Source organism: Mugil cephalus, chromosome 1 (genome assembly GCF_022458985.1).
Source record: "Mugil cephalus isolate CIBA_MC_2020 chromosome 1, CIBA_Mcephalus_1.1, whole genome shotgun sequence".
Classification (NCBI taxonomy): domain Eukaryota; kingdom Metazoa; phylum Chordata; class Actinopteri; order Mugiliformes; family Mugilidae; genus Mugil; species Mugil cephalus.
This window is the reverse complement of record NC_061770.1, coordinates 48,556,858-48,582,261: the sequence shown is the minus strand read 5'-3', so window position 1 is coordinate 48,582,261 and position 25,404 is coordinate 48,556,858. Positions and strand designations below refer to the sequence as shown.

The following is a 25,404-nucleotide window of genomic DNA, read 5'->3' as shown; positions in this document are numbered from 1 at the left end:
CAACACTTCTGTGTGATAGTCTCTGCTGGAGGAATGTCAAGCTGTGCACTCACAGGTGAGAGGATTGTGCGTTTAAACTTTTAACCCATTGGTTATTTCATAGTATATAACTATCTTCCACTACACACAAACAGAAAATTACTTACTTACTTACTTACTTACTAAAATTACCTAAATTACTTAATCTTTTTTCAGCTTTTTCTCAGTGAGGAAAACACAGTGAAATTATCAATAAACACAGTGAGAAAATGGTGGGAAAATGTGGATTATCAGATCAAATTAAGGACAACTGGAGTAAACAATGCTCTATATGAACTAGCATGGATTTGGAAAAGTGGATTAGCCTCAGTTTCAGTTAGTTCAAGTAAATTGTAGGTCATTTCATTATGATAAATTCCACTACACACAAACAGAAAATTACTTAATCTTTTTTCATCTTTTTCTCAGTGCAATAATCCGCACATTTATGAGTTTTTGCTGGACCATGAATGCATGACATCTGCACAGTAATGTCTGCTAAAGGGACATCAAACTGTGAATTCAAATGTGACATGTTTTCTTTTAACTTTAAGCTTTAAACCCATTAGTCACATTTTAGTTTGGCATATTGCAGCATGGAAGACTAAAAGCTTCCAAAAAACTGAAACCCAGAATTTTATAGTTGTTGGATTCAACTCTCTGTGAGATGTTACTTTAATAACCAACAGTTGTTTTCACTTGATGCAGTTTCAGTGTTTTAGAGCTGAATCAGGATGAGACACACTTTGTACAGCGTGCTGGGGTTATTCTGTGAGTACATCCTTATTTCTATGTAGCTGCATGGGCCGCTAACAAGCATAACAGAATATGTAACAAAATTAAATTTTTCATGATTTTTGTAGTTGAGCTTTTACTCAGATTCAATTTAGAGCAGCCTTCACATTGTAAAGATGATATTTTTTTTGTCATCATATACAGTATGTCATATCTATCATTTAACATCTAATGAAGCATCAATCTCTATTGTAGTGCTGAAGAGACTCCTCTATGGATTCACTGAAGGTCTGTTCATTCAATAATGCTGAATTTACACATCTGCTCTATAAACTTGTTAAAATGACAGATACGATTATATTGAACACAGCTGTGTAATCCATCCATGTACAATAATGTGATGTCCACATTTCAATTGAAACTTGTTAGTTCTGTGAACAACAGAAACATACCGAACTTTTGATATATAGAAATACATGTATATATATATATATATATATACATATATACCCCTATAACAGTGGAATACAGGCCTACTGTGAGGCAGCAACCCAACTGGCCAAAGATATACAGAGGAGAGTGGATCGTCCTCAGATGTGAGATTGACAATGGAGGAGACTCAGAGTGGGAGTATGAATGGAGAACAACGAGTTTAATAATGCCTCCAAATGAAAGTAAATTCAGGATTCAAGCTTCCACTGAATTGTACAGTGGATGGTACAAGTGTAAGGGCAGAAACAAAACTGGACAGCAACCTGAAACAGAGTGGAGTGATGACTATGGACTGACAGTATATGAAGGTAAGTCGCATGATGTGTGTTTCCATAATTTACAGACACACAAAAAAAGATTAATTAAATTAGATGTAGATTAATTATTGGACTGTTGAAGTTACTGCATTAATGCACATCCACTGATATGCATTTAATGCATGCACACTCTCTAATTTGACCCTCATCCCTTCATCTGGAAGTCATGAAGCACATACTGGATGATCATGGATGTTTTTGAGAAATGTCCACAACCTTTTTGAGAAAAAATGGCAGTGTGTTTTGAATGACTGTTGATTGACAGCTGATCTTCCTCTGCTAGTGTTAGTGGATGCCTTTTCAGATGAGTGTGCATTGCAATAGTATTTTTTTGTATTTCAGGACTGACTTACATAGTAGGTTTTGGTCGTATCGCCCGGCCCTATCTTAGAGGTTGTTCTGGAGAATATTCTGGATAGTATTTATCATTGTTTTAGATTGTCGCAGTAATAACGACATATAAATTACCTCATTAGGTCAACCCCAACCTGTCCTCTCTGTGTCTCCATCATGGCTGAGTCCTGGAGCCTCAGTAACTCTGAGCTGTAAGGTTGAACATCCATCTGCAGGATGGAGGTTTTACTGGTATGAGGTTATTCCAAGACTATCACCACACTCCTTTGAGTACAACGTGCTCCCTGGTAGCATCAATGGAACTGCTGAAGATTCCTACATCCTTCATGGACTGATGCACACATCACGATACATGTGTTATGCCGGTAGAGGAGAGCCAGAGTATTACACTGGTAAAAGTAACCCAGTATTTGTCTGGTCTCGCGGTTAGTATTTTTATTTATTTATTTAAGATTATATAGATTCTAAAATTAATGAAATTAACTTGTGAACTGAATGAAATCCCATTCTACAGTAAAAGCAAAAAATGTGCAGTAGATATACTGAGAAGAAATACAAATCATTGTATATGTTAAAAGTTCATTTCCCCTATGGTGTCCTTAATGTTAGATTTTATTTTTTTTTTCAGATGTCAACTCTGCAGTGTCTCTCAAAGTAAGTCCTATCAGAGAGCAGTATTTCTTACATGAGTCAGTCACACTGAGCTGTGAGGGAAACGCTGCAGAGTCAAGAGTGATGGTGATAAGGCTCACTGGAAGAGGCTATCGGTCAAGCTGTTATACCTGGGGAAATATGACCGGATCTACATGCACTATCAAGCGATTACAGTACAGGGATGCAGTGTACTGGTGTGTGACTGAATCAGGAAAGCTCAGCAACGGTGTCAACATCACTATACTAGGTATATCAGTTCATACTTACCTACAAGTGTTTTACCAACCTGGTGATCGCATATCACACTGTGTGGACATGAGAAGTAAAGTGTCACAGCTTCACCGTCAAGAGTAGTAAAACTATTTTAGATACGTTATGGGACTGAATATCTTAAATGAAATACAACTTCCAGAATTAGAGTGTGAAATGTAAACAACAATGTTCACTACTTAAACAATCAAAATCTGAACATCGGGAACACAAGATAAAACACGCTCACATCTTTTCAAAGTCAAACAGCGGTAGTGACCAAAGGTGTCATTACATTCATTACAGAACTAAAAAATGGATATACTGAAGAGCTTCCATCACGTTGACACTGCCAAATTACTGACATTTTTATTACCATAGGTCTATTTAGATGGAGTCTAGATTAACATTGTACTGTGCAGACTAACGTGATTTTATTCTGAAAATGGTCTCTTTCCAACAGTTAAACCCAAACCTTTCCTGTCCGTGTTTCCACCATGGCTGAGTCCTGGAGCCTCAGTAACTCTGAGCTGTGAGGTTGAACATCCATCTGCAGGATGGAGGTTTTACTGGTATAAAGCTGTTCCTGATCTGTCAGACAACTACTCAACCTACAGGTATGAGCTGCTTCCTGGTAGCACCAACGGAACTGCAGAGGATTTCTACATCATTCATGGAGAAACACAAACGTCACAATATAGGTGCAGAGCTGGAAGAGGAGAACCAGTGTATCACACTCATTACAGTGAACCTAAGTTTGTCTGGTCTGGAGGTCAGTTTGCCCATATTTTTGTTACTTTTGATTATGAACTAAACTGACTGAGCACATATACTTTTATGCTAATGGTTTTAAACTCAACCATAGTGCCTAAAAGATAAATGTAATCTGGATGCTTACACAATCTGCAAGATACATTTTGTCAAAGTACATTAACTGTACATTTTCCGAATCATGTAAACCAGGGGCTTTCAAAGCGTGGGATATTATTTGACAGTTGTTTATTGTATCACATAATAGGTCAACCAGATGTAGACAACTGCAAGTTTTACCAATATCCCGAGTGCATACTGCATCACGCGAACATGAGAGTACCAGAGATACACAGAGAAAAGCAGTGCAACCTTTATGCGTTGATTACAATTTTTAAAAAATAAAGACAACACCTAAGTAATTAATATGATTCACTTGCATGTGAATAATACAGTTTCTTTCTCCAGCACTTGATGACTCACTTATCATCCCACTGTTCACTGGGGTCTTTACTGGAATCTTGCTGGTAGTTCTCCTGCTCCCGCTGTTGTACTTCATAAAGTCCAAAGGTGAGAATGTCAGACAAACAATCTAAAAATTCCTGCATGTCACAAACAACGAGGAGAGGATAAATATGTTACGTTCAAAATGTCTTTGTCTTCATAGATCTATGCGGAAACAGGTTGGCGCAACACTTTTACACACACGTTTAAGCAGAACTTTCAGTGCTTCCTGTTAAATTCACGACTGCACGCTTTAGGCGCACCCGGTCTCAGGACACCAACCAGGACCAGCAGCTCAACAAGGAGGACACTCAGGAGGGTGTGTACTGCTCTCTTGGTGAAGGTCAGTTTTCCAGTGAATGCTTAAAATGCACTTGTAACTATTGTTTTTAAGGGTATTACTTCAAGATGAGGGCTTCCTCTGCTGTATGTTTAACAATGTTGGACTGAGCCAGGCCCAGGACTTAAAGACTATCCAGATTCAGTCCTTGGATCTTCATCTTCATCGTTTTAATTTATATCACACAGATGAACGCGCCTCATCTGATTCTGATTCTCACTGACCTTTAGGTGATGATTGTCTGTATGAATCGGCCTGTGGTGCTGAAGACAGAAGAAATGGTACGGTAGTTTTGTTTTTCAACACCTGGCAGTCAGACATAATCAATCAAATTTTCTAAACTGACTGACACTGGAAACCTTCTTGTTTTTAGCTTATGATCCCGAGAGCAGCTGCAACTACGATGATGTTGTGGATCCACTGTCCATTACGGGTAATTTAAACTCACCTCTTCACATCACACACGTAAACAACATTTATCCAGCCTGCTATCACGGTTTCAACACATTCTAAATTTGACGATCACAGAAACACATCTTTGCAACAGGAACCTTAAAGCTGACTTGTGATCACTCTGATAAGAGCTGTCCTGGCTTGTTTCTTTTCTGGTTGCTAAGATACCAAAGATTGTGATCACGGATGTACTACAGTTTAAATGATATGAACCTCAATTCCGATGAAGTTGAGACACTCTGCAAAACAGAAATATCAATATTCAACTGAATACACTACAAAGACAATATATTTAATGTTCAAACTGGTAAACTGTGTTTCTTCTGCAAATGTTCACTCATTTTGAAATGACTTCTTTCAACATATCCAAATAACTTTAAATACCACTTTTATACATTCACTACCTATTAAAACACACCTTATTAAAATAAATAGATTACACACCATTATTCATATATCTTATTAAAATTAACACCAAACAATAACATATCAACTTCCATATCCTTCATCATTACACTTGTTTACATTTACTAAATCAACTATAAATTCTACTAATCCAATTAATATTCTCCCTTCATATAAACTTTCACATAACATAAACTAATACACACCATAAACAAACACACTACCACAATAATCAAATCCATATAAAAATAACATACAAACAACTATACCATAAAACAACCACCCCTAACTCTTCTCTCTTCCACCATCTCAACTCATCCTCTTACCCTCCCAACCAAACCACATACCTAATTCCCCCCATAACCCACCATATCCCCCCAACCCCCCCCCAAAACATCCCCTCCCCTCCCACCCACCCCCACTAAAATATAATTCCCCTTCCCCCAACCTATACAATAGCTTACCAATTCACTCAGTAATCCCCAAACTACCCAACAATAGCTGCACAAAATTCAATAATACCCAACCTACTACAAATACCTGATAATCCCCAACCCACTAAACAATCCAACATAACTCACTTGCTATTCCTTTTATCATTTAATCCCTAACCCCCAACGCGCCCCCCCAAACACCTATAATACTATTTGTATTTATATAAAAAAAACCCCCCACTATCTTCATACTTTCCCAACTCCTCCCATCTGCCAAACAACACAATCGAGTTATCTCCTCACACCAGAAATCCATGCTGCCCTTCACAATCATGTCATGTCTTCTAATAAAAACACCCCACACTGGACCCCACAAGACGCACAACATCAGCAGTTCAAAAAATTGTAATCTATATGTAAATTAATCCTTATGTATTCAGCACATAACAGTGCATTTTATCACTGTTATTCTTTTTTGGCCTCAATTATTGTGTATTTATTCCAGATCCATAAAGAAAAGTGCATCATCAACAAAAGAAGAGATATATATGTAAAGCTCTACTAACCTGCTTACAGCTTGAAAATGATACAACATAATGTTGTTGTTTTTTTTGTTTTGTCTTTTGTTTTTTCAGTGTTGAATGTGTTGTGCTGAATATACGGTTGTGTTTTATGGTAAATCTGTAATCTGGTTTAACTCCACAATTCACAATCTTTGACTACAACCATCTTCTAGTCATGTATAATGAGCAGATGTACAGCTGTGTGTTTTTTATATAATGTGTGTACTGGAATGTGTAGAGGAGTCTTGAATGTATTGTGTGTGGCAAGAAAAGTTAACCATTTATGCAGGAGACAGAAGATTTTTCTGCACTTCAGTTTTCTCAGACATTTACTATTTGCAGATGCATCTGATAGAGCATATTTTAACCTCTAATGGTCTTGTGTATGTAAGATACACCCATAAGATACGAAGATAAATATGTCTGTTATGTTTTTGTAGCAATGGCTTTCCCTTAGTAGATATATTATTAATCAAATAATAGTAATTTGTGGTTTTATATACTGAGCGTTTATTACCATCTTGTCTCTGTGGTTTGATTTCAGGCGTTTTGTTGTGTGGTCCTTATGAGTGCCTGGCATGGCTTATGTAACCTAATAGAAACTCCAGTAAGAATAAGTTGTGTGTGTGTCAAATTAGCATGATAATCTTTCCATGTGCGTGTTTCTTTTTGCTACTGAATAATAAAAAAAAAATGAAATCTTGTTTTCTTCCTGCAGAGTATCTACATGATTAGGCTAATAATAATTGCCAGTGACTAAAATGAAAAGTAGCATCAGCAGGTTATTGCATTAGTGCAACAAAGAGGAACAGGAATTGTAAAACAATTACAAATATAAAAAAAAATATCCATAGAAAAAATTTCAAAAAAATGTAATGTGGCTTAAGAAATCTTACTATGATTAAGGATATAAATGTAGTAAACTGCTGAAGAACAAGCAGTTAGACAGAGCAATCAACAACATCAAGACGCCTGAAGGCGATATGACTTCAGCACCAGTGGAGATCAATAACATTTTTAGGGATTTCTACGAGGCCTTGTATACATCAGAGCGTTTAGATGATTTACACAGTCAAAACTCTTTACTAGATCAATTGAGGTTTCAGACTTTGTAGAAAATGAGCAAAAGGAGTTGGATTGCAGTTTAACAATGAAGGAATTAGCAGAAGCCATTCAAAGGATGCACCAGGGCCGGACGGCAACCCAATTGAATTTTACAAGAGATTTGGGGAGAAACTTCTGGTCCCATTATTGGACGTATAAGGAATCCTATACTCATTTAGATCATACTCTTTTTCAATTCATGTTCATATTCACTATACTATACACAGATGCATAGCTATGTATACAAATACATACTATTTTTTATTCTGACAGTCTATTTATGTTATACAGTATTTCTATTTTTTGCGTACATTTTTATTTTTATGATTATTCAAGTGTTCACTTGTACCATTGAGCAAAGTGACTGGAGTCAAATTCCTTGTATGCGTTCACATACCTGGCCCATGAAGCTGATTCTGATTCTGATATAAACAATATAAACGGAATACTCCTGTACTAATACTTTGAGACTTGCGATAATAACTTTAATCCTGAAACCAAACAAACCACCAAATGAATGCTCCTGTTTCAGGCCTATTAGTTAAAATACTTTGCAAGGCATGGAATAGACATGGATTTCATAATATTCGACTCGTTCTGAACATATTTTATGAAAACCCTAGAGATACAGCGGTGCTATCCTTAGACACGTGTCAAGCCTTTGATAGGATCGAATGGGGTTTCCTTTTTAACTGCTGCTGCGGTTTGGAATTGGTGCAACAAGACAAAAGTGCCCGCTATCGCCTTTGCTATTTATGTTGGGGGTATAACTATTGGAGGATATGAGCATCACATAGCCTTATACCCAGATGACATAATTCTTTTTTTTTAACAAACTTAAAAGATAGTGTTCACCAATTAACAAATTTAACAGAAACATTTGGAAACATATCAGGGTATGAAATGAATAATTCCAAATCTGCACTAATGATTTTGAATAAAAATGAAAGACTGCAGCCTATTATAGATGCACCATTCACAGCCACAACATTAATATTACAGTGAATCAATTCTTCTGGACCAGGCTACAAATAAAGCTATTATATTTACTATATGACAGAGGTAGGCTAAAAACTAAAACTACTCAGCCAGCCAGGCCTTTAGTATGCTCCCCAGCTATGTATACTCCTTAGCCATAGCCACTCACTTGCTGCATACGATGTGCAAACAACTACTTAGTCCTATATAGCGAATGAATGATTTACAATTTGAATAGTTTGGATATATCAGACTATTATTATTATATATTTGATATTTTTACTGTCATTAAGTTATATACTAAACTTGTTGCCGTACAGTAGCTAGCACAGCAAGCTTCCGCTAAGAAATGAGGAAATGCCATTTTTGCATGCAGATGAAAATGCTAGGTGTGATTTGCTTTTCAATACAAGTCCCTCACCATCACCATCATCAAATATATAAATAATGATTGCTTATTTTCATCAGTTTTCAAAATGCAAAGTGCATGAACACAAGATAAATATTTTTTGCCTTCAAACCAGCATCAATCCTTATAGGTAAACTTGCACAAAGTCAGGGATTTTCTGAGATTGTAGGCGCAGTGGTCAACCAAGGTGCAGCAGATGAAAAACATATCAAGCGTATTTCTCTTCGAAATTTGAAGATTTCCAGCAGAGCTGTCAGCTCAGAACTGACAGAAAACCAGTGGGACCCAGGTACAACCATCTACTGTCCAGAGAACTCTGACCAGAAGTGGTCTCCATGGAAGAGTTGCAGCCAAAACAAAAACAAACAAACAAAAAAGCAAAAAAGCCCTCTGACGTGGAAAGGGCCAAGTCAGTCAGCTATGCACAAAAACCTAGGAATTGGGTGCAGAAAAGTGGCAGCAGGGGCTCTGAACTGATGACTCAAAATCTGAAATATTTGGCTGGAGCAGAAGGCAGTTTGTTCACGGAAGGGCTGGAGAGCACTACAATAATGAGTGTCTGCAGGCAACAGTGAAGCATGGTGGAGGTTCCTTGCAAGTTTGGGTTTGCATTCCCACAAACGCAGTTGGCGATGTGGTCAGGATTAATGGTGTCCTCAATGCTGAGGGCAGATACTTATCCATCATGCAGTACCATTAGAGAGGCATATAACTGACCCCAAAATGACTCTGCAGAATCCCCAGACATACAGCAGGGTCATTAAGAACTATCCTCGGATTAAAGAAGAACAAGAATTCCTGGAAGTGATGGCATGTGTCCCACAGAGCCCTCATCTCAACATCATCTAGTCGTGTCTGGGATTACATGAAGAGACAGAAGTAATTAAGGAAGCCTACATCCACAGAAGATTTGGTTAGTTCTCCAAGATGCTTGGAACAACCTACCAGCCGAGTTTAGAAGAACTGATGCTGTCTTGAAGGCAATGGTTGGTCACACCAAATAAGTAAGATGGAGGTAGTAGTAGAGATGTCCCAGGTACATCCACCTCCATGGCACCCTGAGCAAGCATCCAACCACCGCCCCGATGATTGAATGGTTCAGATCCAGAAAAAAATAATTCCTCACAGGGAATAAATACAGCATAAATTTTTCCAACTTACATTGGATTTTAAGGTTGGATTTAGATTTCTCTTACCATTTGTTTTTTTTTTTTGTTTTTTTTACTTTACAAAGGAAATCTGAATAATTTTCATCTTTTATTATTCCTTTCCGAACAGAAAACAAACCCAGAGCAACACTGTGAGCGTGCAAGACAGTCATATCTCTAGGGGGCAGTGTGACACTGACCTGCTCTGTTGAGGGCTCAGCTAATTGGACTTATGACTGGTTCAGGTGTACCTCAGAGCTTTCTGAAAGTCAGATTGTCAGAGGCGGTGAAGCAGACAGACAGAATTTAAAGATTTACAGCATTACTTGTCTTACTATTCATTTGTGTTACTTGTGCAAACAGTTCCAACAACCCAAATGGCCTGACACATACACAGGAGAGACAATTACTCTCAAATGTGAGACTAAGGAGAAAAGAGACATTGAATGGGCCTATGAATGGGAAACAAGCAGCTTATACAAGACTCTCCACTCTACCATTCTCTGCCAGTTCTTCCAGTTGCCAGTCCTCCAGCTAGCCTCTGGAATCGTATTATTTGTGTATTAGACTTTTTACCCAAGATCTTTGGTTACTAGCTAACAACAAGCCTTAAATTGTAGTCAAACTCAACAGACTTTTTCTATGTTATTTAAAAGTAGAATGGACATAACACCCTATCATAATGTCTCACTGTCCCAAACTAAATAAAAATTAAAAGTCTATTTAAAAAATGTAATGCCATTGTTTTCTTTCTTTTGTGAATGTAATACATTTCTGTATACAGTTTTGTATTTTTACTGGTCTTTACGCAGAAAAGGTAAAAAAGGTGTAATCTGTGTTTGATTATCTTTCGCAGCCAACATAGACTAATGTGATATAAAATTTTCCCCTTTAACAGTTGAATGGTCATCTTTACAGGCACGACACAGAGGAAGGCTCTGACTACTGCAGCGTAAATCCATCAACCACAGGTAAAGTTGAGTGCAAGTGCAAAAGTGCAAAAATTTAACTGAAGGCATTAATTGCAAATTTTCAATAAAAGTAACTGCTATTTATAATTGGTCCGCTGGGGTCAGATTGTTTAAGTAAGAGCGGGTAACATAACACAACACTTGGACCCAGAACTAAACTGTAGCATGCACCGAAATTTAACTTTTTGCTTTAAAAAAATATAGTTCGTTACATGTAAGTACTGTTTTAATGTTCTTCTTTGCTCTAAAACAAAGGGTAGAGCGATTGTTATTTATAGGTCATTAAGCAGTTATGTTACTAGTCCAGCTCCCTTCATATCAAACTGGGCTGTATGTGGCCCCTGAACTAAAATGAGTTTGACCACCCGTCTTAATAGATGCACTAAATGTTACTTTTGATCGTTATGTCAGTTAAACCACAAACACAATTTGTCAATGAACAATCACCATTTTGGAACAATTTAAATTTGGTGTTATCTTGAACTATCTCTTCATGTGGCTTGCTTTCATTATTTAAAGCTACTCATGTCAGTGATGTCTATGTCTATGTACCATACGTGCCATCAGCCACTCTCATCAACCGGCCCATCTATTAAATTTTTAGTTCAGTGTGTCTGTATTTACAACCTCAAAAGTGGAAACAATTTCCTGAGAACATGGGTTCTAATAAACTTTTATGTCCCTCTTGACAGGGGTAAATGATGACGCAGAGGAGAGCTCTGATTACTGTAACGCCAAACTGGATTCCAGATTTGTACGTTCCTAAAGAAAAGTGCATCATTAGCAAAACCTGAGAGGGATAGGCATTAACAAAAGGTTACATGCACATTTTAGCAGTGTTGGTAGCTTTTATACAGCTGCACAGTAAATTTGTTGATTTTAGCACAAACACAAGGACTGCTAAGGGATTGGATGCCATTTTGCATTTTGGAATGCATAATGAATGGAGTGAGATAAAATATTAAATGTTGGTCGTTTTTTTAATGCTGATGACACAGTTGTGTTTTCTGGTAAACCCGTTGGTGTATACGTAATAAATTCTATCCTGATGTAGCAATATGCAGTTTTCTTCTTCTTCTACTGGTCAATTGTGCGGCTGATTTGTTCGGCTCTTTCTCCTCTCCATTCAGATGAGTATTTGGCATGATGTGTGCAGTGGTGACACCTTATTATTTGATTTACACCTTAGGATTAAAGTATTAAAGTATTTAGTTTCTTGCTTTGTGAATATTAGTTTGCGTGCACGTGATGGTTTAGTTGGTTGTTAAGTGTTTATTTTCACCACCAGGGTCTCTATTATTTATTTATTTATTTATTTATTTATTTGGTGATATGTTAATTTGTCTTGCTCTCCTCTGATAGCTGTGGGCCCTGGCACCAGTTCACTCCCCACATAGTAGGTTTCTTTGCACTCCTCATTGTTTGTGGTTTTGCAGTGCCCCAGGTGATTTTTGTTGTGGACCCCTACCCCTCTTTCGATATCAGACTATTACAAAAATATCTATTCTATAAAAGCCTGCCATGCTTGTGCTACAAGTCCTCTTATGAGCTGTCGTACCAAGAAGTTAAATGTCTTTTCTTTTTTTTCAATTGAATCGCTATTAAGCAAATGTACAAGAAAACATCCACTGAGAAACTTTCAGTTAAAAATAATAAAGCAATAATAATAATAATAAAGAAAATAAATGACTTCTGTATCTGTATTTCATGCTAAACCTGAGTTTTAAATCTGGCATCTATGCTGAGATTCTCACCCTTGTGCGTTACATTTTAATTATTATTATTAGGAGGGGAACAACTGTAGTGATGGAGTACAGAAATGAGTATGTTGCAATCTGTGATGCAAATACAAAAGTTACGAGTGTGACGCACATTCTATGACTTAACTATGGTCGGGAATAAAGAAACAGAACCAAAGAAGCTTTCAAGAGAAGTCTCTGAATAACCAAATAATGAAATTCTCATCATTTCAAGCTCAAACAGTCTGGGGTTGTTGTGGTGCCAATCTCTGTAGCCCTTCAGTATGAGTTGTACCCACTGATACTGATCAGGTTTGTCACTTCCTCTCTTGATTCGCTGAGACCACATTTGCTTCAGTAGCCATTTTTCTCTGATATCACCATCAGTGTGGAAAGCCTTTAAAACTGTGAAGTAACGCCCCTACATGGGACAGGCGATTAAAAGGTGATTTTCCATTTTGCATTTTGGAATGCATAAATGATGGAGTGAGTGAAAATATTAAATTTTGGTTGGATTTATATATATATGCTGATGACAAGGTTGTATTTTATGACTAACCTCTTGTCTGGTTTGGCAGCACAATTCAAAGTCATGCTCCAACAACAGATATTTTCCTCATGTGTACAAGGTACTGCTAACAGACAACATAGTTCTGAATCAGTTTTATGCCGATGATTAAGCTGTATTTAATTTTTGTCAGTTTCCACTGCTACACACTATAAAGTGGATCTAAAAAAAATCTGTAAGCTACACTACACTTCAAGTTATATGAAAGAAGAGATTCTATCATAAGCTAAAACTTCAAAGATACATTACTGTCTCAAGTACTAAGTTAAAATGAGTGACAGTCTGATCAGACATGTGACATCCTCCACATTTTCACTTTTTTTTTCCGCTAAACTAATCTGCATGTTTATCAGTGTCCGCTGGCCTTTTTTGCACAACATTTGCAGCTGCCGGAGGAATAACTAGCAGTGAATTCACAGGTGAGAGGGATTCTGCAACTCATTCACTTTGTGTAGTTTAACATACTGCAGCGTTCTAGGCTGCAATTTGCCATATACACAAAGATTTTAATTGCTGTCATTTTTACACGAAATGTGACTTCTCTTCCTTTGATACCGTTTCAGAGTTGAATGTGAGGATGAGACACACTTTAAACTGTGTGCTGGGGGTGTTCTGTGAGTACATCAATAATTTTCTGTAATTTTAGATTAGGCAACGCAAACAAGAAATTAAAACATTTACCTAATCTTCTTTAACACCATTCACATTCTTATCTGTCAACTTTTAAACCTGAACATCCGTCTGTGCACATAAAAAAAAAGCTTGCAGTATTTGAGTTACCACTCACTGATGGACAAAATTCAAAGTGGGAAGTTGCGCTTTCTGGAAAAAAATAAACAAAACAAACAACAACAAAAAAGCTGCCATTACGGTAATGATGATGCACTGAGCCTGAGGTTGGTGAGCGACTCAAGATCTGGGAGCCTCAGGAAAAGAGAGTTGATTGGAGGAATTTGTTGTAAACAACGTTAGTTATACCCCTGAGATGCCACAAAAGTCTTCCAGGCAATAGCACAACTTCCCAGTGTTCAGCCACACTTTGAATATTGTCTATAATGCAAACCACTGTGAGTTAGGGCAATTCAAAATCATCCACTTTGACGGATCACCAGCGATAAGTTCAGGCTTTAAAGGGTTAAATTTCATTTAATACAGTCACTGTACTGCAGTGTCACATAAGGTACATGCGTTTTGGATTGCTCAATACTGTTTTCATATCTGCTTCTTACTAAATTATAGCTACAAGTGATAATGCTGTTTTATTGTATTAATGTGTCTTTATTTTATATTTCTAATCAAGCATCAATCTCCATTTCAGTGCTGAATATACTCCTCCCCTATGGTGAAACACAAGGTCTGTTTATTTATGAATCATCTCTGAATGTTTGTTCATGCAGTGTAAAATGTCAAATCCACTTCAGCAGCAACTGTTCAACAGCTGAACGACTGTAAATCAGTGTAGTCTGCAGGTCTGTCAGAAACAATAATCTCATGGAAATATCTCAGATGTGACACAATTAATATTTGATATTTCTGCAAACAACACTAAATAGTTGAATCTCTTATCATTCATGTCCTTTTCAAACAGGGGCACACAGGGCTGTTGGAGAAAGAAATGCTAACATGTTCACATCCTGAAAATACTCTCCTTCCAGGAGATGAGTCCAAACCTTTCCTCTCTGTGTCTCCATCATGGCTGAGTCCTGGAGCCTCAGTAACTCTGAGCTGTGAGGTTGAACATCCATCTGCAGGATGGAGGTTTTACTGGTATAAAGCTGTTCCTGACTTATCACAGAACTACACAACCCACAGCTATGAACTGCTTCCTAGTAGCATCAGTGGAACTGAACAAGATTCCTACATCATTGATGGACAGACACACACAGCAGGATATGTGTGTAGAGCTGGAAGAGGAGAGCCAGTGTTTTACACTGATTACAGTCCGCCTCAGTTTGTCTGGTCTGGAGGTCAGTTTGTATTTTTATTTTACTTATTTTACACACACACATATTTATTTAGAATACGTTTGACTGGGCACAGTTGTGTAACATTTTTAAACTCAGTCATTCTGCACAAATCCAAAGTTAACTTCAGTCACAAATATTAAACTACGTTAAAACATTGATAACCCTCCTATTATCCTTTGGGTCAATTTGACCCCAATCAGTGTTCATCATTCAAAAAATAACAACTCACTGGTAGCAAGGGGTTATTTATGTAGTCAACAAATAAAGTGTCTGACACAAAAACTTGGTCAGCAAGTTTATGTAAATCATTTTTGAGGGTAAAATGTGTTAGTAATATTTGAGGATAATAGGAGGGATAATCAAAGATCTGTCTTTAAATTGATTCATTTGTTCACCTCTACTTTGACATATGTCACATCAGGCCTAAAAAGTATTGCGGAAAATGCCATGTGACATCATCTGTCACAATAAGAAAAATTACAATGAGCTCAAATAATTAAGCTCAATCATTTGAAAGATTAAAATAATGTCAAGTTAAATAAATTAATTGTAAAATGTATTGACACATTTGCATATCAGAAGTGCACCTTCTCTTTAGTGGAAACACTTTTCTTGGCAAATAGATAGACTTTTTTTTTTTGTTATTTTTATCATTATTAGTTTTTATTATTGTTGTGGTTAAACTAACCAGAACTACAAAGTATTTGCTGACAACTTTTTTTCTTCAGCACAACTAGTGCACAAGCTGCTTCAGCAAAAGATCTACTTTGTAGGAATTCTCCCTAGCAATTGCTTGGCTTGTCAAGTGGTATGACAACAGATCTGATGTCATCATACTGTGCAATTGAGCCCCAAGACAAAACTTGATGCCGGAGCAAATCAGACAAGTCATATTTGAAGATTAACAGGCCAACACATTGTCACACACCTATTCATGGGTGGAGTAGACCTCCGTGATGCATACGTCGCAAGGTACAAGTACCACATGAGGTCACAGAGGTGGTACCTCTACCTGGTCTGGCAAACCATCATGCTAGGCTTTGTAAATGGATGGCTGATCTACCGCCGAGAGTGTAAACTACTTGGTGTACAAAAGCCACTGAAACAAAGAAGTTCCAGGCAGAAGTTTCCACAAGCCTGATTCTGGTGGGTTGACAAAGAGGTTGCCAAATCTCCTCCACCACTACCCAACAAAGTTCGTGTTGGTGTTCCACCTGATGTTCACACTGACAACTTTGCACATTTGCTTTGTTTGACTGAGGAAAGATATCATTTTAAATGCCACCTTACAATAGAATAGTTCAGAGATGGTGTGAATACAAATATTCAGGTTCTGTCTAGTGTTTTGTTTTTGCACCATGTCATAAGCTTACCGCATATATGGGATGGGATATGGGATGCTCAGTTTTCTAGCCATAGCATATTATTGAAAATACCTCTAATATGAGACTTGTTTAGTTTGTCATAGTAACGTTATTATGTTATGAAACAAATTCCAATAATAATTTGTTGCTAAGCCTTATTAAAGAGGCAATATTGATTTACATTGTGCAAAAGCAAATAAAATGGCAACTCTGTGTTTCTAAAGAGAAACTGTCAAGTGGATGTAAATTCCAAGTGGTGGAGAATCGGTGAATTTAAACTGCGTGGTGATGAGACGATGAAGGGCAGGTGTGCGCCCTGCAGCAGCTGATTGCATCCGGAACCGCCTCTTGGGAGGAGTAAGGGAAAAACAGGGTGGGGATGGGAGAGCAGCAGGATCGCATGGACGTGGATATGACAAGCACGCAGTGGAACAGCTGCCATGTGGCCAGTAGACTAGGGCTCCAGGGGGTGCCAGCTAGCAGGCCTGTCCCCATGGTGACCATGAGGGCCATGAGGACCCAAGTGCAGGACACAGACAGGTGATGAGGCTGGGGTTCCAAAAATAAGACTTTTTATTCAACAAAAATAATGTGGGCTACCATACCAGGAGAAGCCAACAAGCAATCAAGGATAACACATGGAGGCACAACAGACATGAAGCCGAGGAACTTAACAAAGTTACCTGTCTTGTGGGTACAGTCTGTGTTTGGTGCTGAAGGGTTCTGATGATGAAGAAGCTACTGAACTGAAGATGAGTGGAGAAACATCTTCAAGAAATTGTAAAAGTCCATTTGTCTATCTTCAAATGCCTCTTGCATAACCATGACCTTTACAAATCCTTCACAAACAGTGCTGCAGTAGCCTCTATTTATTCCTCAGATACTGGCACCTGTTATATGCTCCTTCTACCGTGGCACCATTGATAGTGTCCTGACCAACTGCCTTACTATTGAGCCGTCTGCTCTTGATCTACTAAAGCATTATTCAGTATCACAAAGATGGACATGTCTCATTTGGATTTTTTGACCTCTGATTTTCACTGACCTGTAGGTGATGGTTGTCTCTATGAATCAGTCAGTGGCTTCGAGGATGCTGGAAATGGTGCAGTATATATTTTTCTATGACTAACATTCAGAAATAATGAATCGACTTTATCCGACACTGACTGACACTGAAAAGTGCGATCTTCTTGTTTTTAGCTAATGATCCAGAGAACATCTGTAATAACAATGGTGATCTGGATCCACTTTCCACCACAGGTAATTTAAATTCACCTGATGTTTGTACCTCCTCACATCACAAAAAACATTTATCCAGCCTGCTGTCACGAAGCATACTGTGCTTTCAACACTTTCTTTGGCTATCACAGACACGCATCTCTGCAACAGGAAAATTAAAGCTGATTTGTGATCATTCTGACTAGAGTTATCCTGTCCTGGTTGCTAAGTTACTAAAGATTCTGATCACTTATGAATGTTTAAGTTTAAATGAATGTTTAAGTTTCATTAATTGATAAATCTGATCTCGTCTCCCATCTGGATTTTTTTCCCATAAGTGAAACGTGTGCTTTAAAAATTTTGAACACAATCTGACCAAACTGAATATTTATTAAAAAGTATGATGTAACTTATTCAGCCTTATTTGCTGTTTTATTCCATCATTGTGTTTTCATTTCAGGGCTATAAAGAGAAGTGCATCATTAACAAAACAAGAGAAGTTCAGATGACACCAAGCTGTGGTACTTTTGAGTTCCAATCCCTCAGTTTTGGACTCTCTGTTTTTTTTTTCTTCAGTTTTTAAACGTAATGTATAATTCTACATTGAACTGCTTCAAGCTTTGATGTTCCAAGGCGTGAATGTAACAACCTCTGACTCCTCTGCACTGCCTTGTAAAATGGATGGAGAGTGAGAGAATACTGTGTAACGTTGGCTGCAATTTTGACATGGTGATAGCGCAGTAGTAGTTAAGCAATACAACTCAGAGTCAGGCATCAACAGCAGCCATGTTCACATCCTGTAAAGTGAACTGCTTTTTATAAGTTTTTATAATATGTGAATTGAGAGTGAGATTAAAGATAAAATGTGTTTAGGATGGACAGACCGAGAGAAATTATGAAATGTTGGTTGGATTTTTTGTTATGCTGATGACACAGTTTTTTTATGGTAAACCTATTTTCTTGTTTAGCATCAGAGGCTCCAATTGCAACCTTTGTATCATGTTTAAGGAACTATTACATAATATTTGTGTTGTAATGTATGTGTCTCTTTACAAGTACAACATAGTTGTGTTTTAAGAACACGATTTAACAACATTTTCTTCTTATAAGTCTTCTTATAATATGTGGATCATGTAGAGAAATGAATGTTTTATCACCCCGTTTATTGTGATTGACAGATATCCAGAACTACCATTTCAATATGTAACACAACAAATGAATTGTGTAGACAAACCACTTGTTGACAAGTTATCATTTTTACCCACCATATTTCAACATTCTTCTTTCTTTTCCATATGAAACTAATCCATCTTAACAGATCTACCCCAACCTGTCCTCTCTGTGTCTCCATCATGGCTGAGTCCTGGAGCCTCAGTAACTCTGAGCTGTGAGGTTGAACATCCATCTGCAGGATGGAGGTTTTACTGGTATAAAGCTGTTCCTGATCTATCACACAAGTATCAATATTCCAACTATGAGCTGCTTCCTGGTAGCATCAATGGAACTGAACAAGATTCCTACATCATTGATGGACAGACACACACAGCAGGATATGTGTGTAGAGCTGGAAGAGGAGAGCCAGTGTTTTACACTGGTTACAGTGATCTTCAGTTTGTCTGGTCTGGAGGTCAGTTTCTATGTTTGTTTGTTGTTTGCATAGTTTTTCTCCATCTACATCTCCATCTACATCACTGTACAGTTTATAGATCCCATACACAAGTGTGTACCCCTGCTAACCTACCTGTAATGGGTGAGGACCAAAAGTAAAGCTTCATGTAGTTAGCTGAGTAGTGAGCCAGTGTCTAGATTTGTGGAGGTAAATGCTGTGCTGTGCAACAGTGAGGTGGAAAGACCACAGGGCCAGGGATGAGCCTAAGTTTAAAGTTGTATTAAGATATGAAGAAAAAAAAATTATCTATCAATGTATATATTCTTTTGTTCTTCTGGGTGCACCCTATTTGTAACAAGTCAACATCAGGATGATGTTATGTCAAATCTTACCTCGCCAGTGAACTCTCTCTCCCTCTGATGATTGAAGTAATCAGAAACTGTAAACCTGGATAAGTTGATTGTACTTAAACCATTTGTGTCAAGTGATTGCCTCAAATGGTTTAAGTTATTGACAGTAGAAAAAATCAATCTGTTTAAGTATAGTCAACTTAAATGTACTATAGTCAGATCTATAGTCAGTCACAATAGAAAAGTATAGTGGAATCTACTTAAAAGTACAATAGTCAAAACTTAATATTATAAGTCAAATACACTCAATTCTAGTTTTATTAAAAATATGGCAGAGTGTGTGTGGCAGAGTCTGATGACGTGTTACTAATCAAGTAATGAAATTAAAAATACTTCCGATGGCCGGTCGAAAATATCTACAAAAATATTATTAATGCGTAACTGTCTTGATAGTTAAAGTAACGTTCAGCTTGTACTTTGAAAAGGTCGAGCATTAAATGTGGCGAGGTTGAATTGAATAATTCAAAAATAAACTTAAACACGCCAACTGTCGGGCAATAAAAACTTGGAAATAAAAGTAAAAATTATCACGAAGACAAAAAAAAATTTAGACAGAACGGAGACAAAGAGAAGACTGAAAAACAACTGAGATGGAGAAAAAACTACTTGAAAGAGAACTGAGCAAAGACTGGCCAGTAGATAGTTTATCACCACGTCTCTACAGGGTGTGTCCCTTTGTTGTGAAACTGGTCTTCGGGCCTTATGGTGATTTACATAACAATGCTTTCATTTCAAGAGCATTAAATAATGGTTTTACTTCTCACAATGTTAAACTCACACATAGGATGGAAGAGACATGAAATCAAACACTTTCAAACATCATGTTGGTATGAAAACACATTATCACAAACATTCATTCATTTCTATGACTTTCCTCAGGATCCTAATTCATACGATTAAATAATATCAATAAGAAAGAAAGGTAGATTATATTCGGGCTAGGCTAACCAGTGTTGCTTTGTAGAATATAGACTTATTAAAACACTATAACAGTAATACTCAGTAGAACATTCGAAAGATATTACCTTAGCCAGACGCTGGATGGCAGTATGGCTCCATGGTAGAAACTTATGATGAAAATACTAAAAAGGCTACCTTCTTAAAATTTTGGCCTAGAAATGTCTCATTTGGATTTTTTGACCTCTGATTTTCACTGATCCGTAGGTGATAGTTGTCTCTATGAATCAGTCAGTGGCTTTGAGGATGCTGGAAATGGTGCAGTATATATTTTTCCATGACTAGCATTCAGAAATAATGAATCGAGTTTTGTCCCAAACTGACTGACAATGAAAACTCTGTAATCTTCTTATTTTTAGCTAATGATCCAGAGAACATCTGTAACAACAATGGTGATCTGGATCCACTTTCCACCACAGGTAATTTAAATTCACCTGATGTTTGTACCTCCTCACATCACAAACAACATTTATCCAGCCTGCTGTCACGAAGCATACTGTGGTTTCAACACTTTCTCTGGCTATCACAGACACACATCTCTGCAACAGGAACCGCTGATTTGTGATCATTCTGACTAGAGTTATCCTGTCCTGGTTGCTAAGTTACTAAAGATTCTGATCACTTAACTGAGTTAAGTGAAACGTGTGCTTTACAAATTTTAAACACAGTCTGAAAAAAACTGAATATTTATTAAAAAGCCTAATGTCACTTATTCAGCACCATTTTTATCTGGGTTATTTTCTGTTTTATTCCATCATTGTGTTTTCATTTCAGGGCTATAAGGAGAAGTGCATCATCAACAAAACAAGAGAAGTTCAGATGACACCAAGCTGTGGTACTTTTGAGTTCCAGTCCCTCAGTTTTGGACTCTCTGTTTTTTTTTTCTTCAGTTTTTAAACGTAATGTATAATTCTACATTGAACTGCTTCAAGCTTTGATGTTCCAAGGCATGAATGTTAACAACCTCTGACTCCTCTGCACTGCCTTGTAAAATGGATGGAGAGTGAGAGAATACTGTGTAACGTTGGCTGCAATTTTGACATGGTGATAGCGCAGTAGTAGTTAAGCAATACAACTCAGAGTCAGGCATCAACAGCAACCATGTTCACATCCTGTAAAGTGAACTGCTTTGCAAAGAAGTTTTTATAATATGTGAATTGAGAGTGAGATTAAAGATAAAATGTGTTTAGGATGGACAGACCGAGAGAAATTATTAAATGTTGGTTGGATTTTTTTATGCTGATGACACAGTTGTGTTTTAAGGTAAACCTCTTTGATAGTTTAGCTTCAAAGGCTCTGACTGCAGCATTTGTATCATGTATAAGGAACTGTTTTGAATATTTGTGTTGTAATGTACCTGTAAGTCTTCTTATAAGTATAATCAACTGCTGAACTAAGAACATGAATTTGTCCTTTTATAAATGCATAGAAGAAAATAAAATCTATTGAAACTCTTTCTTTGGTGCATCACTTTCATCTCCAATTTTACCAAAGTAATATACATTAGACCTGTTCATTTTTACTCTGCTAATGAAGTGCTCATCAATTCAAGATTAAACATTGCGAGATAGCCTGTGGTGCTGGCTGCTAGTGTGGGAACACATTATCTGTAGCTTGTACCCACTGATACTGATCAGCGGTGTCTTGGTTTGTGACTTCCTGCCATTTTCAAAAAAAATTCTGTTCCATGACCCTACATATGTGTGCATCTGAACAAGATTTGGGGTTTCAGTTGGGTTTCACTGACACTTTCACACAGAGCAGTAGCTGAGAGGATGATGAATGCCTATCTCAGGAAGGAAATGAAATTGACTTGTGGTCATAACCCTGATAAGACGCACATTTGTTAGTGTTTGCTAGAATATTAACGCACGACATTTGCACGGTAGCATCTGCTGGAAGGACATCAAGCTGTGTATTCACAGGTGAGATGTTTATTAACTTTAAACTTTAGGTTGGAAAATAGCAGAGTTGTAGACTAAAAGCTTTCACACAACTGGAACCAAGAACTTTACAACTATAGCTGTTATTTTTTTGTGAAATGTAATTTTATCGTCAACAGTCGTCTTCATTTGATGCGGTTTCAGTGCTGGGTGTGAGGATGAGACACACTTTGTGCAGTGTTCTGGTGCTGTTCTGTGAGTGGATCATTCATTTGAAGCAAATTGCCTTCAACTCAAATTAAAGTATTTATTTCTTATATAAAGGGTGATTTGTTTCATATCTGCCTGCTATTAAATCATATACACTTTTGATGATGCTACTTGTCTGTAGTTACCTGTGTTTATTTAATTATTATTTAATTTGTTTCATTTTGATGACATCTAATGAGGCATCCATCTCTATTTTAGTGCTGAACAGACTGCTCTGTGGTCACAGTCAAGGTAATGGATGATTTTATCTTTTTCTTTTCATGCAAAACTAGCAAATAATACTTGAAACCACCACAGATTTCTAGAGCTGAACAGTTCTAAAGCTGTGCCATCCATAGGTCAGGTGGAAATAATAATGTGTCATAACCAGCTGTAAATATCTGGACCTGTTATAATTTCTATGTCCTTTTCAAACAGTGGCACATAGAGCGGTTGTGACGCAGCAACCCAACTGGTCTATGATATATGCAGGAGAGACAATCGTCCTCAGGTGTGAAATCGTGAATGGAACAGACTCAGAGTGGGAGTATGAATGGAGAACAACGAGCTCAATAAAACCTCAGAATGAGAATGAATACAAGATTATTTCACACAAATTGCACGAGGGAGTTTACAGCTGTAGGGGCAGAAAGACATCTGGACAGCAGCTCGTAACAGATTGGAGTGATGACTATAAACTGAGAGTCTATGATTGTAAGTCATTATTTACATTGATATGTATTTAAGTCATTCACACACACAAATAATTACCTCACATTACATTTCCTTATTCTGAAAACATTCTCTTCCAACAGGTAAAAAACCTGTCCTCTCTGTGTCTCCATCATGGCTGAGTCCTGGAGTCTCAGTAACTCTGAGCTGTGAGGTTGAACATCCATCTGCAGGATGGAGGTTTTACTGGTATAAAGCTGTTCCTGATCTATCACACAAGTATCAATATTCCAACTATGAGCTGCTTCCTGGTAGCATCAATGGAACTGAAGAAGATTCCTACATCATTGATGGACAGACACACACAGCAGGATATGTGTGTAGAGCTGGAAGAGGAGAGCCAGTGTTTTACACTGATTACAGTCCACCTCAGTTTGTCTGGTCTGGAGGTCCGTTTGGATTTTTATTTTACTTATTTTACACAGAGACATATTTATTCAGAATGAGTTTGACTGAGCACAGTTGTGTAACATTTCTAAACTCAGACATTCTACACGAATCCAAAGTTAACTTCAGCGACGAATATTAAACTACATTAAAACATTGATAATCAAAGATCTGTCTTTAAATTAATTCATTTGTTCACCTCTTTAACATAAAAAATCCCAAATCTGATCTAATCCATCTGATAGTAGGAACACTGAGCATGTAAAATCCTATGGTTCAAGGATTCCACACACGTTAAGAGTTGATTTCCTCTCTGTTCTTTTGTCCTCAGGTGTGAACTCAACAGTGTCTTTCACAGTGAATCCTGACCGAGACCAACATTTCTTCAGAGAGTCTGTCAAACTGAGCTGTGAGGGAAACTTCACAGAGTGGAGAGTGATGACATATAAATATTTCTTGAGGCATTTACACTGTGAAATAATTTCTGCATCTACATGCACCTACAGTTTATGGTGGGATGGAGTGTACTGGTGTGAATCTGCATCAGGAGAGTTCAGCAATGCTGTTAACATCACTGTACAACGTATGTTCATTCATCCTTATCTACAAGGTTTCTTATCTCCAACTAATATGTGGATCATGTAGAGAAATGAATGTTTTATCACCCCGTTTATTGTGATTGACAGATATCCAGAACTACCATTTCAATATGTAACACAACAAATGAATTGTGTAGACAAACCACTTGTTGACAAGTTATCATTTTTACCCACCATATTTCAACATTCTTCTTTCTTTTCCATATGAAACTGATCCATCTTAACAGATCTACCCCAACCTGTCCTCTCTGTGTCTCCATCATGGCTGAGTCCTGGAGCCTCAGTAACTCTGAGCTGTGAGGTTGAACATCCATCTGCAGGATGGAGGTTTTACTGGTATAAAGCTGTTCCTGATCTATCAGACAACTACACAACCCACAAGTATGAGCTGCTTCCTGGTAGCATCAATGGAACTGAAGAAGATTCCTACATCATTGATGGACAGACACACACAGCAGGATATGTGTGTAGAGCTGGAAGAGGAGAGCCAGTGTTTTACACTGATTACAGTCCACCTCAGTTTGTCTGGTCTGGAGGTCAGTCTGTTTCCATCTGTTCCCTCAATAACTAGATGTTATGTCTTTACTTTTATTAATCGCCTTTTATCTGTGACCTCCATGCAGTATCTAGAAAACTAAAACACATATTTACAATTCATGGACCGTACATATTTATGTTCCTCTAATGTTAGTACGATATTTCCTTTTTTCCTACCTCAAACTAATTCTCTTTAACCATCATGTTTTCCTCTCAACAAATCAGAGAAACAAAATGAGAAACACTAAAAAGAGTTTCAAGACTTTGTAGCTTTTTTCTGCCAGAGACAAAATAAACTGGTACAGGT

The 25,404-nt window shown here is 37.4% G+C and overlaps 1 protein-coding gene and 2 long non-coding RNA genes across 3 annotated transcripts; all 3 read left to right on the top strand.

The window, feature by feature from the left end:
- Positions 1 to 1,532, top strand: LOC124996395. The gene is made up of 4 exons (XR_007110847.1): positions 1 to 55; positions 727 to 789; positions 1,009 to 1,041; positions 1,275 to 1,532. It is a non-coding gene; the product is annotated as an uncharacterized LOC124996395 (long non-coding RNA).
- Positions 1,533 to 2,042: 510 nt separating this feature from the next.
- Positions 2,043 to 6,950, top strand: LOC124996311 (obscurin-like). Its single transcript, XM_047569158.1, has 9 exons — positions 2,043 to 2,341; positions 2,545 to 2,817; positions 3,283 to 3,591; positions 4,038 to 4,139; positions 4,237 to 4,252; positions 4,331 to 4,416; positions 4,644 to 4,694; positions 4,787 to 4,846; positions 6,211 to 6,950. The coding sequence occupies exons 1-9, from the start codon at positions 2,251 to 2,253 to the stop codon at positions 6,216 to 6,218; spliced, it is 996 nt and encodes a 331-aa protein (XP_047425114.1). The 5' UTR covers positions 2,043 to 2,250; the 3' UTR covers positions 6,219 to 6,950.
- Positions 6,951 to 23,940: 16,990 nt separating this feature from the next.
- LOC124996405 lies at positions 23,941 to 25,064 on the top strand. Its single transcript, XR_007110850.1, has 3 exons — positions 23,941 to 23,963; positions 24,293 to 24,544; positions 24,788 to 25,064. It is a non-coding gene; the product is annotated as an uncharacterized LOC124996405 (long non-coding RNA).
- The last annotated feature ends 340 nt before the right edge of the window (positions 25,065 to 25,404 follow it).